Source organism: Lepidochelys olivacea (genome assembly GCF_965140295.1).
Source record: "Lepidochelys olivacea isolate rLepOli2 genome assembly, chromosome: 15".
Taxonomy (NCBI): Eukaryota; Metazoa; Chordata; order Testudines; family Cheloniidae; genus Lepidochelys; species Lepidochelys olivacea.
In genome coordinates, this window is record NC_140425.1 from 31,301,159 (window position 1) to 31,320,499 (window position 19,341).

Sequence of the window (19,341 nt, forward strand, 5' to 3'; positions counted from 1 at the left end):
CCTTTCACCAGATCTTGTTACCATTGTTGAGCAAGTACAGTTACTCAGTTATGGTAGCATCAGGAGGGATTTCTGCACCTGTTAGGGCTGGAGTCAGTAGTTCCTGTTACGGCGACCAGGGCCTGGGAGCTGTCACTCAAGGTGTTACAATTCCTGAAAATATTGTAACAAGTCTGGGGCCACGGTTGTCATTCAGCTGCACACTCTAGCTACTTGGAACCTCCAAGTGACATCAGGAACGGAACTCTGACCCTCCTGCTCCAAAAGCACCACTTAAGCTAAAAGAGGATTGCTGCCGGCTCTGAGCAGTGTAGGTCTTATAACACATAGTTGCACAGTTCTGATTCCGAGCAGCAGAGGGCAGTGGTGCATGCAGACACTGCTAGTTTTATTACAATACCGTCTGTGACTTCCCCACTCAAGCTGGATACGTTGTTGTTTTATATTGAATCCCGTTATCACTGAAGGTGTAGAGCTGTTGTCATATACTAACTGATCTAACATTTCTAAACCACTCTCCGCACCTCACATCTGAGGGATTGTGCATTAACTTTGTAAAGAACAAGTCACCTGCGTGGGAGGGGAACTGACTCTCGACCTTCCCTTTAGATTATGTTTCACTCCTATGGGGATAAGCAAGGGCTGCAGCATGGTATGCTGATCAACACACCATATGTTACCAAGGACCTGCTCCAATCGAAGCGCTTCCAGGCACAGTCGCTAGGCACTACCTATGTGTATGACTTCCCTGAAATGTTCAAGCAGGTAAGTCCTGCTAAGTAGCCATTGGAAATATTCCCATCATTTCCTTTCCTTTCCTAGTTCCATTTCCAGTTTTCCTGTTTGGGGGGGGAGAGGCCGAGGGGTGAACCCTCTCTACTCCCAACTAGCATAAAAACAGGTTCATTTATGTTAAGTGTTTTCTAAGGAAATCCTCAGCTGATGTACAATTGACACAGCTCTGCTGACTTCAGTGGGGGAATGCCAGCTAAGGAGCTGGACCAGAATGTCCTGTACAACAAGAAACAAAGCTGAGCTGTGTTGTCAATTGTTCTTGTCCCCTCTTTATTTAAATAACTAGAATATCATTAATTGGATGTTCATTTGTGGTGCAGCAGTAGCCGTTGAACCGCTTCAGCACATGCTTTCTGTCTCATGTGGTGTGTGTGTGTTTAATTCTCTTAACTGGTTCTTTTGCAGGCTCTCTTTAAATTGTGGGGCTCTACAGAAATGTACCCCAAAGATGTTCTAACCTACACTGAGTTAGTGTTGGATTCCCAGGGGCAGCTGGTGGAGATGAACAGGATACCTGGAGGAAATGAGGTATGAACAAAATGAGTAGGGAGTAGGTGGGAGACAGTGTAGAGCTGCGGAGGTATGGTGTGGGAGTGGGAAAGACAGAAAACAGAAGGGAAGAGGTGTGGGGGAGAAAGAGAGATGAAGGAGAGAGAAGGAAACAGACACCAAAGGCAACACAGAAAAAGATTCATCGTGATCTGTTATAGGAAGGAAAAGAGAGAGAGAATGGAGTGGAACCAGAGAGAGAGATTAGTTACAGAATAATGAAAGGAAGAGATGTAAGTTGCACTTCTGTCGAACGCATTATGTAGAGAGCTGATTGACCCGTTACAAGTAAATATAATCCCAATAAATGGTGCACAGCAGTTTGTTCCGTTATCTCACAGGTGTGTGGTGACACAGGTGCTTCTCAGTATGACTGAATCCTTAGACTAGTAGGTGTTGGGACAATTTTCCAAGCCCTGCCTATTTCATTGGCTTTTTTTTTTAGTTTGGCTGCATCACTTTCAAGTGGAGCCCTTCTTCCTGCGCTGCAAGATGCTGTGCAGAGTTTGTTGTGTGGTGCATCTTGGAGGAATGAATTGAATCGCATAAATGGTTAGGGAATCCTGTCTGAGCTGTGACTGACTGTTTCCCAGGTGTTCTAGCCACTTTATCAGAAGCCTGAACTTCTGCAGGTTGAACAAATCAACCTGAGTAACATTTTAAAGTTCGGAGAATGGTGTTGGGAGTAGAAGCTGTGTGTGTATGCAGAGCCATTGATTAATCTGTGACAGAGTGTAGCCTACAACTAGTATTTACTTCCTCTCTAGAAACTTGCCCTTGTGACTTGATATCTCTTTGAGCAGGTTGGGATGGTTGCTTTCAAAATGAAGCTGAAAACCCCTGAGTATCCCAGAGGCCGAGACATCATTGTTATCAGCAATGACATCACCTACAAGATTGGCTCCTTTGGGCCCGAGGAGGATCTGCTCTTCCTGCGAGCTTCACAGCTGGCTCGCTCGGAAGGCATCCCACAGATCTACATTGCAGCAAACAGCGGGGCACGGATAGGGTTTGCAGATGAGATAAAGCACATGTTCCAGGTAGCCTGGGTGGATCCCACGGATCCCTACAAGGTAGGTGCACGTGTCTCACTACAGTGGGGGGGGAAAAAACCCGCTCTGTGAAAGATGCAATTTGGGAATAAGAAGGGTTGAAAGATGCAACAGCAGTCCTGAGATTAAATGGGATTTGATAACATACAGGGTTAATACACAAGTCCAATTGCAGAGCTCTCCTCACGAGCAGGTCCCCCCACCTCCACGTGCCCTCCATCTACATCCTGTCTGCTGGCTGCCACCTTTGGGCTGTGGGATCTGCCTCCAGCCCATCTCTGCGGTGTCTAGTGAACCCACTAACTGGATCAGGAAACCAGAAGGTGGCGCTAAAATGCCCCTCAAAGCAGGACGCAGGAGAAGGGGCAGCCTGAGAATTCAGTGGACTGATTGTAGAGGCTCAGTTGAGTCAGACTGGTCTCTGGGTGGCCGATGGTCAGTTCTGTGCATGTGGTTCGGGGTTCTTTGTGCTGTGCATGGGTCTAAACAGTGGTGAGCTGGAGCCGGTTCGCTCCAGTTCACTAGAACCAGTTGTTAAATTTAGAAGCCCTTTTAGAACTGGTTGTCCTGGGAGGGAGAACTGGTTCTAAAAGGGCTTCTAAATTTAACCACTGGCCAAAAGTGGCGCCTTAGGCGCCACCTCCGTGGGTGCTCCAGGGCTGGAGCACCCACAGGGAAAATTTGGTGGGTGCAGAGCACCCACCGGCAGTTCCCCGTCCCGCGCCTGGCCCCAGCTCACCTCACCTCTACTCCGCCTCCTCCCCTGAACGTGCTGCCCCGCTCTGCTTCTCCCCCCCCCCTCCCCCCCCAGGCTTCCCGTAAATCAGCAGTTCGCGCCGGAAGCCTGGGAGGGCTGAGACGCAGGCGGCAGCTTTGCGCTCAGGCCCAGGGAGGTGGAGGTGAGCTGGGGCAGGGGTTGCTAGGAGGGCCGCCTGCGCCGCAGCAGGTAACCCGTGGGGTGGCGGCCAGGCAGGGGAACCGCTCCCCGCCCCAGCTCATCTCCGCCTCTCTGGGCCTGAGCGTGAAGCTGCCACCTGCGTCTCAGCCCTCCCCGGCTTCCCATGCGAACAGCTGATTTGCGGGAAGCCGGGGGGTGGGGTGGAGAAGCGGAGTGGGGTGGCGCATTTAGGGGAGGAGGCGGAGCGGAGGTGAGGTGAGCTGGGGCCGGGCGTGGGGCTGGGCGGGGAGCTGCCGGTGGGTGCTCTGCACCCACCAGATTTTCCCTGTGGGGGCTCCAGCCCCAGAGCACCCAGGGAGTGGGCGCCTAAGGTGCCACTTTTGATGTGATCTGTGGGGGGAGTGGCTGCTCCCCCGCCTCCCTCCCTAGCTACGCTCCCCCGCCCCTAGGAGCCAGAGGGACCTGCTGGATGCTTCCGGGGAGCTGCCCCAGGTAAATACCGCCGGGATTCCCCACTTCGCCTCGGCAGGTTCCTCTGGCTCTTAGGGGCGGAGTGGGTACCCACTACAGTGGCCCATGAGACCCTCCTGCCCGGTTCTGGGGGCAGTCAGGGGACAGGGGAGGGGGGTAGATGGGGCAGGGTCCTGGGGGGGGCGTCGAGGTCCTGGGGGGCAGGGGTGTGCCACGACCCCCTCGTGGGATGAGGAGGGAACCAGCTGTTAAGATTTTGGCGGCTCATCACTGGGTCTAAAGCTAGGTTTATTCTTTTTGTCTCGCAGTCCAGGCTAAAAAATAACCCTACAGTTAAAATAACAATGGGCAAAATTTTCAAAACTCCCAAAATGACTGAAGTCTTATTGTCCAAAAGCGAGCTTGGTGCCTAAGTTAAGGTGCTTAACTCATTGTAAGCGAATGGGACGTTAGGGCTTAAGAACCCTAAGTAATTTCTATGCTTTGAAAATTTTACCCAATGAATTTAAGGGTTTCTGTTTATTCTCTTAACCACTAGTGGGCATTTGCATACATTTTATTGCAGTTTAGTGATGCTGTATCAGTGTGTTATGTGTAATGAGGTGGTATATCGATATAAAAGTGTGTGTGTATGCATTATAAAATGCATACATTACTGTGGGCTTTAGAAACTTAAATTAGCAAAATACAAGTGCAGCTTTATTCTATATAAGGTAATGAGATTTTTAAACTATCCATCAGTGAAAACTGCACCACAAGCTGCTTATGCTTGTATCGTACCAGACGTTAACTTTTGCAAGTAGCAAGCGCCTGTTGAAAATAGTGTATTTAATGGCTATGCAAGCAGCTTCTTCAGCTAATTCTTTCCCGCTTTATTGGAAGGGGTTCAAGTACTTGTACCTGACGCCACAGGATTACACAAGGATCAGCTCTGTGAACTCTGTGCACTGTGAGCATGTAGAGGAAGGAGGAGAGTCCAGGTGAGTGGGTTTTTATTCAAGTCCCTGCGTACGTCTACACTGTGAGCTGGAGGTGTAAGTTCCCCGCCGAGCTCTGATCAAGCCAGCACACTCACCGTAGCCACTGTGGTGCACGGAGCTAGCTGCCCAGAGCATGTACCCAGTGTCGTGGACTTGTCAGGTGTTTAGATTTATCCCCACCACACCCCTGTGAGACAGTGAAAGTATCGTCCCCTTTCACAGTTGAAGAAACTGCAGCCTAGAGAGGCAAAGTGCCTCACGCTTGGTCACACGGTGTCTCCTGTGCCAGAGTCCCAGGCCTTACCTGCAAGCCCCTTGTGAAAACTAGGTCTTTTGTCTTCTCTGGCTCTGTATTGTCTCTTCTGCTTCCCCACAGGTATGTCCTAACCGATATCATCGGTAAAGATGAAGGGTTCGGTGTGGAGAACCTGAGAGCATCTGGTACCATTGCTGGGGAGTCCTCCATTGCTTATGATGAAATTGTGACCATTAGCATGGTATGGCTTTTGGAATCGTTAGCTGATTTTATGAGCCATTCTCCTTCACTCTTATCCAGCACATGAGGCGCCTGTCGCATTTGCTTCTAAAGCCACACAGGATGAGGCCGCTCAGGGTTGGCCAAGTGAAGTGGAGCCAAATATTTATGAAATCCCCATGAACCAGCTTAGCTGTTGATGTTCAGATGAAGTATGCTAAAGCTGTGAAATGCTTAGGATGTATTTTCTGGCCTAAAATGCCAGTGGTATGCTACATTCAACAGAGTATTGACCAGAACTAGACACTATCAGCTGGAAACCTGAAACCAGAGCGAAACAACAAGGTTATTGTATACAATGTCAGAGTTCAGTCTTCATTAGGTCACTTTGATTGTGGTAATGGCGTATCATTTAGATGAAACAGACTAGCAGCAGCCATTTCATTACCTATCTTCCAGGTTGGTAGAAAAGAATGTAGAGTTCTGTTGATTCTTCCTCATGATTATGTAGCCCTTTTTCGTCAGTAACTTTTGTCTTCCTTGTCTGCACCTCTTAGGTGACGTGTCGTGCCATTGGAATTGGCGCTTACCTGGTGAGGCTAGGGCAGCGAGTGATACAGGTGGAGAATTCCCACATCATCCTCACTGGGGCTAGTGCTTTAAATAAGGTAACGAGGAGTTTAGTGTCACCCATCACTTCTATTTTCCCCTGAAAATTGTCCTTTCCTGTGCTGAATTATCACTCTCCTTTGTAGGAACCAGAAACATTTGCTGTCTCCCACCTGCAAAATTCCATAATGGATACTTAATATTTCACATAGAAAAACTCCACAGTACTCTGGACGTGATAGGTGTTTAAACCAGATGAGTTATTCATGGAATATGTGTAGAAGAGACCAGTAAGGGAATTACAAGTGATTCACAGCATTTGAAGGTCTCTACAAACATTGATGCATACACAGCTTGCCTGTGTTTCCTGAGATAGAAAGGTTGAGAGACTTGTTAAGGTCACAGAGCAAGTCATTTTTCAGAGTAACAGCTGTGTAGTCTGTATTCGCAAAAAGAAAAGGAGGACTTGTGGCACCTTAGAGACTAACCAATTTATTTGAGCATAAGCTTTCGTGAGCTACAGCTCACTTCATCGGATGCGTACTGTGGAAAGTGTAGAAGATCTTTTTATACACACAAAGCATGAAAAAATACCTCCCCCCAACCCACTCTTCTGCTGGTAATAGCTTATCTAAAGTGATCACTCTCCTTCCAATGTGTATGATAATCAAGTTGGGCCATTTCCAGCACAAATCCACCCCCCCCACAAACCCACTCTCCTGTTGGCTCGTTCACCTGCACCTCCACCAATGTGATATATGCCATCATGTGCCAGCAGTGCCCCTCTGCCATATACATTGGTCAAACTGGACAGTCTCTGCGTAAAAGAATAAATGGACACAAATCAGATGTCAAGAATTATAACATTCATAAACCAGTCGGAGAACACTTCAATCTCTCTGGTCACGCGATTACAGACATGAAAGTTGCGATATTACAACAAAAAAACTTCAAAACCAGACTCCAGCAAGAGACTGTTGAATTGGAATTCATTTTCAAATTGGATACAATTAACTTAGGCTTGAATAGAGACTGGGAGTGGCTAAGTCATTATGCAAGGTAACCTATTTCCCCTTGTTTTTTCCTACCACCCCCCCGCACCCCCCCGACCTTCTTGTTAAACCCTGGATTTGTGCTGGAAATGGCCCACCTTGATTATCATACACATTGTAAGGAGAGTGATCACTTTAGATAAGCTATTACCAGCAGGAGAGTGGGGTGGGGGGAGGTATTTTTTCATGCTTTGTGTGTATAAAAAGATCTTCTACACTTTCCACAGTATGCATCCAATGAAGTGAGCTGTAGCTCACGAAAGCTTATGCTCAAATAAATTGGTTAGAGCAAGTCATTGGCAGAGCTGGCATTGACAGAGCCTTGCTCAGTCAGCTAGTTCAGCGTGGCAGGTGTATGAACTTGCAGAGTTACTCCAGCTTAAATTAAGAAGAGATTTTTTTTTTAAACCCATTTAGTTAGACCAATGCAAAAGGTGGTCTGGACACTTTTATTTTACAAAACCAAAGTTTAGCTTAAATCAGTCAAGAATAGGTTTAAACTAAACTAAAATAAGCCACTTTTTAGACCATAATAAGCATGTCTACACACAGGTTTGCACTGGTTTTAACTAAACAGGCACAAGTTTGTGTGTGCATAAAGTCTACAGCTACTTTACTCTAGGGGTGATAATCTTTTCTATTTATAACTTTAACTAGGTCCTGGGGCGTGAGGTCTACACATCCAATAACCAGCTCGGAGGCGTGCAGATCATGCATAATAATGGTGTTTCCCATGTGACTGTCCCAGACGACTTTGAGGGCGTCTACACCATCTTACAGTGGCTTTCGTATATGCCAAAGGTGAGTAGCTCCAACGGGACAGCAATGTGTTGGCTGTGACGTTTTATTTAATGTAATGCCTTGTTTAAAACCAACAAACAAACACCCAACAACTTTTTATAATCCATTTGACGTGCAGAAATTACTTCTGTAGTTGTTTTTGAAGGCGTTTCTGACACCATCTAATGCACTAGAAGCATTGTAGAAAGTAATGTGAAATATTGTCCGTACGGAAGAATAATTATCTGTAAGGAAATTAGTCTGGATTAATGCTTTTTCTGTAACAGCCTAAGTAGCATTTCAGTGGGGTAAAGGGTAAAGTGGGAACAAACATTGTCCAACAGATTTTTATAGTGCTATTTGGTAAAACTGGGTTAGAGATTTTTCTTCTTATAGGACAATCGTAGCCCAGTGCCTGTTACTGCTACAAGTGACCCCATTGAAAGAGAAATTGATTTTGTCCCTTCCAAAGCCCCCTACGACCCCAGATGGATGCTGGCAGGAAGACCACATCCAAGTAAGTAAGGGCGTTCTAACCTAGACCTTCTGCGGAAACTCCATTCTGTCTCCCCATCCTACATTTATTTGTTGCTGTAAAATCCTCCCAGTCCTGTGTATGCAGAATTTTACCACTGTTTGATATAATGTGCACTAGGAGTTTATTGTGAACTGATCAGCAAAATAGCCTTACAGTTACGCACTCTGTTTGATTGCACAGTTGTTAAGGGAACCTGGCAGAGCGGCTTCTTTGATCATGGCACTTTCATAGAGATCATGCAGCCCTGGGCACAGACGGTTGTAGTTGGCAGAGCAAGGTAACAACAAAGCACAGCTGTTAACAGTGTACTCACTAAGAGCCATTTCCTGCCTGGACATGCAGAATCCCACTGAAGTCTGTGCGCCTGTCTGAGTGGTAAATCAGGCAGGAGTAGGCACTAAACTATCTGTATAAAAGGTAGCTGACTGTCAGCCAAGGGTGCTTTTTAACTTGGGGCTGCGTTGTCCCCTCCTGGGGGACTGGCTTTCCTGGGAACGGGTTCTGTGGTGTTCCCCCTACATTGTTCTATTGAGCAGTGGGGAAAGCAAGCCCCCTGGCCTTGCATGGAGACCAGTTGAACTTGTCAGCTTGTTAGAAGTGAAAATTCATCTCTGCTTGAGAAACTGACCTGGTCCCTAAAAAGAAAAGGAGGACTTGTGGCACCTTAGAGACTAACCAATTTATTAGAGCATAAGCTTTCGTGAGCTACAGCTCACTTCATCAGATGCATATCGTGGAAACTGCAGCAGACTTTATATATACACATATATACATATATACCTGGTCCCTGGCTCTCTGCAGGTTGGGAGGGATCCCCATTGGTGTGGTAGCGGTGGAGACCCGGACTGTGGAGATGGCAATACCAGCTGACCCTGCAAACCTGGATTCTGAAGCAAAGGTATGTTGGGAAACCGTTGGGGAGCGTGAATATATGTACAGTGGCAATGCTTCATACTGTAAAGCTAGAAGAAAATCCTGCTCTGGATGACCCTTTTGTGTGGATCTGGCTTCTCCATCCTGCCTCCTCTTTCAGGCGGGTGGAATCAACTACCCTCAGTCCCTTCATTGGTTTTAAACCTTCCAACTACAGAACTTTGTCGACCTACCAGGCTCGTTTGCCAAGAGGGATCTAATCCGAACTGAACACTCCTGCTCGCTCTCTTTCAGATAGTCCAGCAGGCTGGGCAGGTGTGGTTCCCAGATTCAGCTTTTAAAACTGCCCAGGCTATAAGGGACTTCGACCGAGAGCGGCTCCCTCTCTTGATCTTTGCAAACTGGAGGGGATTCTCCGGTGGCATGAAAGGTGATTCGCTCTTCGCTAAACAGGAGTCAGGGAGGAGAGCCGGGTTGTGATCCCACATGACCCTCTGTGGAGTATGGGGATCCTGAGCGAGCTCAGCATGTCCCCTTTATTGCTGCTATTTCCAGGAGTGTGCGGTTCCCCAGGAGCATGCTGACTCTGTGATGCTGTTCCGAGAGTCACCTCCTCCGTAGCTTTCCTGCACGGCGGCTGCTGCAGGGGCGGACGGCTCGGGGGCGGGAGGGCTGCATGAGTGTCACACTGCAGGCTGGGGTGTCTTTGGTTTGGTTTATTTTTTACTGTGGAGGCAGCCCGCTCAGTCTGTCGGGGAGGGAAGTGTGTTGGGTTGCTTACGTGAGAAATCTAGCAGGTTTTATAGGGTCAAACCGCTGGGCATCCTCAACTGGGATGGCTGCAGGGTGGCACCTGGAAGAGGCGGGCACTGTAGAGTAGAGGTGAGTGCAGGGGTCCAGAGAAGGGACAGGGAGTGAAGTATTAAACCTGGCGCTTCTCCCTGGCATGTGTCCCCAACCCACAGCTTGTCCCTGTAGCTCCGCAGAGCAGAGGGCGTTACCAGAAATGATTGATAACATAAAGGTCTTGGTTTTCAGACATGTACGATCAGGTGCTGAAGTTCGGTGCGTACATTGTTGATAGCCTCAGGCAGTTTAAACAGCCTGTTCTTGTCTACATCCCCCCACATGCCGAGCTAAGAGGAGGGTCCTGGGTAGTAATTGATCCAACAATCAACCCTGTGTACATGGAGCTTTATGCAGACAAGGAGAGCAGGTAGGTAATATCTTTCTCAGAGTTTTTGGGGGGTCTCCTGTTCTGGTACTTCCCTTGTAACTTTCTACTGTTCTAGGCATTCTTCCATAGCCTTTGGCTTAAGTTTCTCCTCAGTCCATCCATGCTTTTTTAAGGGTTGGACAAGGATGATGAGCCCAAAACCATCAGAGCGATCTAGATTGCTTAGTAAACTGGAACAAGCAAATGACATGTGTTTTAATACAGCTGAGCTAAATGTAACTGTGTACATCTGGGAACAAAGAATGTAGCTTCTACTTACAGGATGGGGCACTCGATCCTGGGAAGCAGCAACTGAAAACATGTGGGGGTTGTGGTAGGTCATCAAATGAACCTGAGCTTCTAGTGCAATGCTTTGGCCAAAAGGGGTAATGTGATCATGGGGTGAGTAAACGGGAACCTTGAGAAGGAGCAGAGAGGTTATTTGATCTCTGTATTTGGCACTGGTGTGACCACTGTGGAATCCTATGTCCAGTTCTGGAGTCCACACTTCAATAAGGGTGTTGATAAACTGGAGAGAGTTCGAAGACCAATAATAATGATTAAAGGATTAGAAAACATGCCTTATAGTGCTAGGAGCTCAATCTATTCAGTTTAACAAAGAGAAGGTTAAGGGGTAACTTGATCACAGTCTATAAGTATCTACGTGGGGAACAGATATTTAATAATGGGCTCTTCCATCTAGCAGAGAAAGGTATAACATGATCCAATGGCTGGAAGTTGAAGCTAGACAACTTCAGGCTGGAAATAAGGGGTACATTTTTAACAGTGAGGGTAATTAACCATTGGAACAATTTTACGAAGGGTCGTGGTGGATTCTCCAATCCTGACTATTTTTAAATCATGACCAGATGTTTTTCTAAAAGTTCTGCTCTGGGAATTATTTGGGGGCAGGTCTCTGGCCCGTGCTATGCAGGAGGTCAGACTAGATGATTACAGTGGTCCCTTCTGGCCTTGGAATCTGAGAGTCTATGAAAATGTGACCTTCCTTTTCCTGTGCTCGTAAAGTGCGTGTATTCTCCATGCCATGTGCCTGGGCCTTTGAATGATGTTCTTTTCACTGATAAAACCTTCCCAACAGCCCATGGAGGTGGAGGAGAAAACTAAACTGCACTTGGGAAAAGAGACACATTTCTTCTTTATACAGTGTAGCTATAGCCATGACAGTCCCAGGATATAGGAGAGACAAGGTGTTTACTGGACCAACTGAACCAGCCCTGAAGAAGAACTCTGGGTGGCTCAAAAGCTTCTCTCTCTCACCAACAGAAGTTGGTCCGATAGAAGATATCACCTCACCCACATTTCTGCCTCACTTTCAAGCAGGGCAGTCGTCATGAATGCAATTATTGTGAAAAGTCTGAACAATACCTATCTAGTGTCCTATTTAAAACTATACTACTACAACTCTGTAACTGTGATCTGCTCAGATCTTCCAAGTACCAGGAGAGAACCTGCATTATTATTGGAAATAATACATATAGAACACCCCAAAATGTACGGCACGTTATAGAGGAAATACAAGCCCCTTATGTGATTCCTTTATGAGTTCATAGACTCATTTGCAGCGGTCTCATTAACAGTTGAGATTTGTTAACCGGCCAAACTCATGAGCCAACAGCTACAAATTGTTGGACTCTCACAGCACAATTTGCTGGATATTCTACATAACAGGTCCTCCAACAATATACATTGCTGAGCTAAATATATTTATTATTTTTAATGTCCCTCCTTTTATCTTCGTGAATACTTGGTGATAACTATTGAATGTAGGGGCAAATAGTAGAAAATGCTAGAAAGAGAAAACTGCAGAAAGCTCAGATTTGGGAAGGGAAACCCTTGCAGATTTCCTATGTCTTTGCTCTTAATCCTTGAATTTAAACACCCTCTGTACTGTAACAATAAGAACAACACTTCTGCTGAAAATAATGTAAAACTGGAAAGTCTTCCCAGAATGTATTTTCCCCATATAGACATCTCCACTGTACCAAACTTGACATCACAAAACCTCCGTGCTTTCTAGGGGAGGCATTTTAGAGGCTGAAGGAACAGTGGAAATTAAATTCAGAAGGAAGGATTTGATAAAGACTATGAGAAGAATCGATTCAGTCTATGCCAGACTTGTTGAACAGCTGGGTAAGAAGAGAATTTGTTTCCCCCTTCCCCTTTAGTTCCAGTTTACGTTGCTCCCTGAAAGCATGAGGCATGAGCTCTGGAGATGGGTAAATAATGGTGCTGCTGTGACCATCTGGGAAATCCTGTTTAGGTGCCAGTGGAGGTTTCTTTTGACAGTGAATCCTGGACAGTGCCTGACCTGATTGGGGCCACTCCGTACTATTTAAATATAAATTAATACTAATCTCTCTAAGGGGTTGTGTTCATAGTGCCTTGTCTATGTTTTTCACCCCATTCACACGCGCCCTCAGAGAACAATCATCAGTTCTACAAATGTTATTTCTTCTAAGTTACTTTTTGTTTCTAAGACCTTAGGAAACTATAAAGATGCTAGTTAGTCTCTAAGGTGCCACAAGTACTCCTTTTCTTTTTGTGAATACAGACTAACACAGCTGCTACTCTGAAACCTATAAAGATGCTGTATGTCAAACTCAAGCACTCACATGGTCTGTTTAGGCAGAGCTTTAGCTTGGAAACTCCTTGGGACAGAGACAGTGCCTTATTTTTCTGTAGAGTGCCATGCACATTTGTGGCAGTGTATAAACTACAAACTCCCATTTAAGGTCACTAGTACCGTAGTTAAGTCCATGGGTTTTCGGTTTTGGTTTTTTTTAAAGGAGAATTGTTAACCCTTTCTTGGTTGTTCCTAGTTTAAAATTTGCTGCTCTCTTACTGCCTGGCTTGCAGGTAACTGAACTCAAATCTAGACTGACGCATGCTTTGTTTCCTGGAATAACAGGTACCCCAGAACTCCTAGAAGAGGATCACAGAGAGCTGGAGAAGCAGCTGAAAGCTCGGGAAGAGCTCATGTTACCTATCTTCCACCAGGTGGCAGTGCAGTTTGCTGACCTTCACGACACGCCAGGAAGAATGCACGAGAAGGGCGTTATTACAGTTAAGCGACAGCGCTTTGCTTTCAGCTTTCATTGTGCCGATATTGGGGAAATGTAACAACCCTGATGATTCACCGTTAGAAAACCTGGTCAAGGCATTTTAAAGAAAAAAATCTCATTACTGTAGAGGGCAGTGCTCGGGCTGGTGTGGGTGAGACCCTCTCCTGTCATGTCATGGGATGGGCAGGAGCATGGGAGTAGATTGCTGCTGCGTGACATGACATTTCTGACTTGGTATTTCTCTCTGAGGCCCCAGTCTCTGCAACTCCTAATGCAGGAGTGAACCCTGCTGCACCCACCTAGAACCCCATTGGCTCCAGTGTCTGGCTCCGTTAGAATGCTGTGCTATGTGGAAAGAAATTGTGATCGGAGTTGCATTGTGCTGCTGGAGAGAGTCTTGCTGTCTCTGCAGGGTTTGAACAGCAGAGGTGTTACCTCTGATTCTGATGCTACTTTTCAGAAGGGCAGCATGTCTGTAAGCAGGGGGAAGTCACAATGGGGGAATCTCTCTGGAGATGCAGATTGCAAGGATACACTCTGCCCCTCCCAAATATTTGTCCAGACAAATGGAGTGTACCAGGATCCTGAACTTCAGCTATTTCCTCCTCTCCGCCATCCCCAAAGCATTTCCTTTGCAAGCCTGAATTTTGAACTCTCTTCCCTCCGTCACCCCAGGATATCCTTGAGTGGAAGAATGCCCGCACATTCTTATACTGGCGTCTGCGGCGCCTCCTCTTGGAGGAAGCAGTGAAAACGGAGATTCTGAATGCGGACAGTGAGCTCAGCAACATTCACATCCAGTCCATGCTGCGCCGCTGGTTCATGGAGACGGAAGGAGCTGTGAAGGTATCTCTTCATCTTGGCTATTTCAGGTTCTCATGTTACTGATTTGCAGTCTGTTTCCTCAGTGTAGCCAGTACTGTCCAACGACAGCCTGCCGTGCTTCCCCACACGTGCACATGCTCCATTGACTTCCTGAGTTTGGTTGAAACATGTGACCAGAGTTGCTGTTCCATAGCTTGAGTGTAACGTTCCTGCCATGGTGCGTGGCCACTGAAATCCAAGCACAGTCTCTTCGGATCAGGTGGCTTACACTGGATGCGAGGGATCATCAAACTTAAACAAAACTGTGCAAAAAAAGAAGTCATATGGTTGATCTCTTTATCTTGAAGCAGTGTCTCTCAGTGGAGAAAGAAGAGATTGCATGCCCGTGCCTTCAAGCTTCTTTGTTGTATTTTTTATCTTTAGATAAAAATTCTCTAAATCATGACTTATCAACTTTAAGTTAATGACAGTTGTGGCTGTTACTATCCTGTAAGTCTGATTTTTGTCCCTTGTAAAATAATAGAACCAATACAAAGAGAAATAGAACCACTAACCATCTAGGGAAAGACAGAACCCTAAGCAGTCAACTACATGAGTTTCAGAATAAGTTTCACTAAACAAACTCAAGTGCTTAATGAAATGATGGAATTAGTAGGTGGAGGGAATGTGAGATACTTTCGATGTAAGATTCAGGGATATTCAATTTTGAATAAAGGAGTTGATTGGAACCTCACAAAGTTTTACTCCCCCAATTGAATTTGTTTGGCCTTAGCTATGAACACTGTCATGCGGACTGACAACTGGGTGTCTGACCCAGAGTAAAGAGTAATCTGTGGAGCTGAGGGAGGGGTCTAGTGATGTATTTCTGGGATCTGTGTTTAGCTCAGGTTTTACTTAACATCTTCCTTAATGATCAGGAAGAGGGAATGTGGAGCATGTTCATGAAATTCACTGAGAAGAGAGGAGTTGCAAATACCAGTAAGGATGGGAGGTGAGGGGGTTACAGAACCATCGAAAGAGAATAGGAAAAGTGGGGAAATAAATTAATAAGAAACCAAGAATCAATTGAAAAACTGCAAACCAATACATCTGGGAGGGAGGAAACTAGCCCAGATGTCTGGGTGGGGATATTAAATGGGAGGAAGAAACCTGACAGAACAGTAATGCTCGGGGGAGTGGGAGGGAATCTTTGGGAGAGGGAGTAGAATTATGCAAATGATGCATTGCATATTCACCTACTATGCAAATTAAGGCATCACATCGTTTGCATAACTGGTTCAGCTTTCTGGACCTGCATGGGCCTTAAAAGATATGTGAGGGTAAGATCTGTTGGTATGAAGAATAGTGTCCCAGAGAAGGTTGTATGTCCTGGGATATTCTAAAACTGGATTTGACAGTACAATCAGGAGTAATCCTGCACTGGAAAGAAGGTGGATTAGATGACTTTGTAGGACCCCTCTCTCTCCCAGGAGTATGTGAAGATGCTCTTGTTGTTTTCTCTAGGGCTATCTCTGGGACAATAACCAGGTGGTGGTGGAATGGCTGGAGAAACACTTGAAAGAAGAGGAGGGTTCCCGATCAGCCATTCGAGAAAACATCAAATATCTGAAACGGGATTACACCCTCAGACATATCCGGGCGTGAGTACATGGGGTGCTCTGGCCTCTTACTGGAGGAAGCTGGGTGTTGCTCAGTTTAAAGTAACTGAGTAGTATGTCTCCTGGGTATAAATGGCCACAATAGATGATTTCATCAAACCACAGTTTGAGTATAGTGTATAGATTATAAGATCTTTAGAGCAGAAGCTATCTTCCTGTGTGTTGTGTACAATGCCCAGTTCTCTGCCAGCAATTAAATGATGCCACCCTCCTCCTTTCCTTCTTTTGTCCACTGTAGCTTGGTTCAAGCAAACCCAGAGGTGGCCTTGGACTGCATGATTCACATGAGTCAGCACATCACCCGTGCACAGAGGGCCCAGATCACTCATCTCTTATCTACCATGGATAACGCCCCCCCTTCTTGACAGAGAGGCCACAGGTGGGGGTTCCAGGAGCAGTCACTATAGACAAGGAAGTGCACAGAGAGAAACCACTCCTTTGAGACCAGATGTCTTCTTGCCTGCGTGTATTCGACCCTAGTGTTGAAGCCTTAGACTCTACTGATGTCTCTCAATAAATGATGCATTTATTGCATTTTCTACCATGAAAATAGCCTTTCTGTGAACACCATGTTCATCCTGGACTTGTGGGGACAATTAAAAAAACAAATCCATTACAGTGGCATTTTTGTGGGATTTAAATTCAACCCAAATTGACCTCGGGAGCCTTGTCTCTAGCACAAAGCCGGTAGGGATGGGCCCCAGGGTAATTTTATAACTGAAATTAAAATCCTTTTTTTTTTTATTGTAAACCCAGTTCTTAACCATACAACGTTGAGATACATTTCATTAGAATGAATGGAGCTGGGAGTAGAACTCAAACTCTGTATAATAGCCGGAAAGAGAAATATTTTTGTACTAATGTTTATTGTTGCTGACCATCTGCCAGCATAAGAAGAAAATGTTATTTTTAATGAACAAGAGAAAACTGTGTTTTGGAAAAACATTCACACTAACCACAAGAAAACCATTGGAGAGCCTCATCATTCTCCTGCTATGGCAGTGTTTAGTAGAGCTGATTATGAAATAGTTCTTGGAGCATGGTCAGGGATTCCAGGGAAGGTTTCGACAGAGCCATACATTTCAACCTGTCTTTCATTTTATTTGTGGTCAGGACACCAAGTTTGCAGCTGTTAACACAATTTTTGGTGCAGGATTTGTTAGAGTGCAGTTCTAACAAGGGAATGAAAAGGGGCATTTGAATTTTCCATCTCTTCTTTAATTGGTGTCCCCTTCCATTTCATATTGGAATTCTTTGGAATTATTCCAGGGTCTGCACCTGCATCCCGACCCACCCATGTACACTCTATTTGGAGTGGGAAGGGAAAGCACATGTGGACCTGACCTTGTCAGTGGTTAACCTGACCTGATGAATTAGGGTAACGTATCACACACTTCAAACTATTTAGTTTAGTAAAAGCAATGATTTAGCTCTTACTGTGCCTTGTTCTATTGGGTAGCATTTAACAAACCCATTTGCCTAATGTAACTGCAGAATAATGGTGATCCAGCCTTTTGCCATTTTAAAAATAAATCCTCAGGTCCAATATATCCTTCGACTGGGTTGCATAACCTCATGACAATATACGTACCATGTCTCACAGTAATCTTTAATTATAAGAATAAAATATGGCCTTATGGGAATAGAATTGGTTACTTAGTTTAAATACAGTGTTAAAGCCATTATTTGGCAATGTTACAGATCCCGTCAGTTGATTTTAAACCAAATAATGACAAAACCAAAGAGACGCACAGGACAGTTACGCACACAGTGGGCTAGGGAATGTGTTGAAACAACTTACTATATGCAATGCCAGTGGTGAGGTTTTTCCAAAGAATGTATTGTGTATTTTATTGAGAAGAGGGCTGCAGGAGAGACTTTAAAAGCTCCTTGATTTGAAAGGTGTTACACGTGCACGAGTTTTGTCAGAGAGAGGAGGATGTGTTGTTAACAAAACTCACTGTATGGAAGGAGGATTGGAAAATCCAGCCCAAGTGCTCCAAATAAAATGACCACATTTTTCAGGGAGGATTCTGTGACTTCTTTTTCTTTGCCTTTACTAAATGCAGAGGTTCTATGACCTGTATCATCTCATTGCATTAAATGCGCAGAGCAGAAACACCTTCCAGCAAGTGGCATGGAGCTCGCTTTCCTGGAGCAATGTGTTCATTCACAAACCCCTGCTCTGCCATGAGTGAACTGTGCCAAGTTGATTACCATTACGGTTTCCAGCGGCTGCTGTTATAGTGCGGAAATGCCCGGTTGTGGTTCTTTCTAACCCAGTTGTGGTAGTGAGGGGTGGGGAAGGAAGGGTGCTACAGCCAAGTTGTCTGTCGTGTAACTGTGGGATTTTTTCTTTTTCCCCTTTCCTACCTGGGTGGATTGGGGATTTTGCAGGAACATCATTTGATGATGCATGGCCTGGGGACTGCACTGCAACACTTGTGCACGAACTGAGCAGGTTTTTTGAAAAAAAAAAAAAGGGAATTCTGGGATAGCTTGGGTGAGGGTAGACCAAAGAGTAAATGATTCTTTTAGATTATTCTGTACGTAACCTATGAGAATGAAGACTTCTGCTATTAAACTAGCTATAGTTCCGGTAATCTTACAAAATAAAATCTCTTAAAACATGAATATTTGCAAAGCCCATGTATGATGGAACGCTCTCCACTGCACCAAATTTAGGGATGAACTCTCTTCCATCATCACAGTTGCAATGTCAAAGCCTATTTAAAACCAGTGAAAGCCAATAGCATACGTTATGTGCACACTGGGTGATACTTTATTGTGGCGGCTCGGCTAGTTACCCTCAGCAACCCTCTGTCTTTTAATGGAAACTGAATACTATTTGGATGAAATATGTCTGGAATTTTCGAAGATGTTTAAAGGAGTTGGACGCCCAACTCGCACTGAAATGGAAGTTTAGCTCCATCGTATTTTCCCGGTAAATAGCACTGCACTGGTTTTCACCACAAAGCTGCTGAGTTGTGCAGCTGGTTTCACGAGAGAGCACATTTGTACAGGCTTAGAGCTTGGGATGAGATCAACGTTTCAAGCTTCAGGCTGAACGTAATGGCTTTTCTTGGCTTAGTTTTCAGCTTCTGAAATTTTGTTTAAATGTAACCCTTAGTGTAGGGGAAGCCTGTGTAATTGAGGCAGAATTATGAAACCCTGTGTACGCTTGTTTGGAGCATTCATTTAGGGCTAAGCCCTGCAATCCTTACTCAGGTTAAACTCTCTTTGATTTCAGTGCCTGGAGAGCAAGAGGCCTAACTATAGCACCGGCACCAGTTAGTAGGAGTATGTTTGAAAAGACTTGTAGGGAAATGTAGGGTGCATAGGCCCTTTGCTGGATAGAAAACTTGCTGCTGTCAAAACGGCTGCAGAGAACACCAGAGTGACGTTCAGCAGTGTCCTCTGATGAACCGTCTGGAGAAAGGACTAGGTGGTGACCAGACCTTGGGTAAGTAACATGGCAACAGTGGTC

General features: G+C 45.5%; 1 protein-coding gene across 1 annotated transcript in view; it reads left to right on the forward strand.

The window, feature by feature from the left end:
- The window catches only part of ACACB (acetyl-CoA carboxylase beta), a gene marked incomplete at its 5' end in the record, with an annotated part of 68,076 nt that extends 50,194 nt beyond the window's left edge, over positions 1-17,882 (forward strand). Inside the window, 17 exons of the mRNA XM_084649134.1 lie at positions 610-765; positions 1,201-1,323; positions 2,148-2,417; positions 4,648-4,745; positions 5,122-5,242; positions 5,778-5,888; positions 7,539-7,682; positions 8,058-8,178; positions 8,380-8,476; positions 9,001-9,097; positions 9,367-9,502; positions 10,111-10,288; positions 12,327-12,439; positions 13,218-13,372; positions 14,047-14,217; positions 15,700-15,836; positions 16,093-17,882. Coding sequence (XP_084505260.1) covers positions 610-765; positions 1,201-1,323; positions 2,148-2,417; positions 4,648-4,745; positions 5,122-5,242; positions 5,778-5,888; positions 7,539-7,682; positions 8,058-8,178; positions 8,380-8,476; positions 9,001-9,097; positions 9,367-9,502; positions 10,111-10,288; positions 12,327-12,439; positions 13,218-13,372; positions 14,047-14,217; positions 15,700-15,836; positions 16,093-16,219 — 2,355 coding nt within the window. The 3' untranslated portion in view covers positions 16,220-17,882. The remainder of the gene's footprint in view (positions 1-609; positions 766-1,200; positions 1,324-2,147; positions 2,418-4,647; positions 4,746-5,121; positions 5,243-5,777; positions 5,889-7,538; positions 7,683-8,057; positions 8,179-8,379; positions 8,477-9,000; positions 9,098-9,366; positions 9,503-10,110; positions 10,289-12,326; positions 12,440-13,217; positions 13,373-14,046; positions 14,218-15,699; positions 15,837-16,092) is intronic.
- Positions 17,883-19,341: the final 1,459 nt, after the last annotated feature.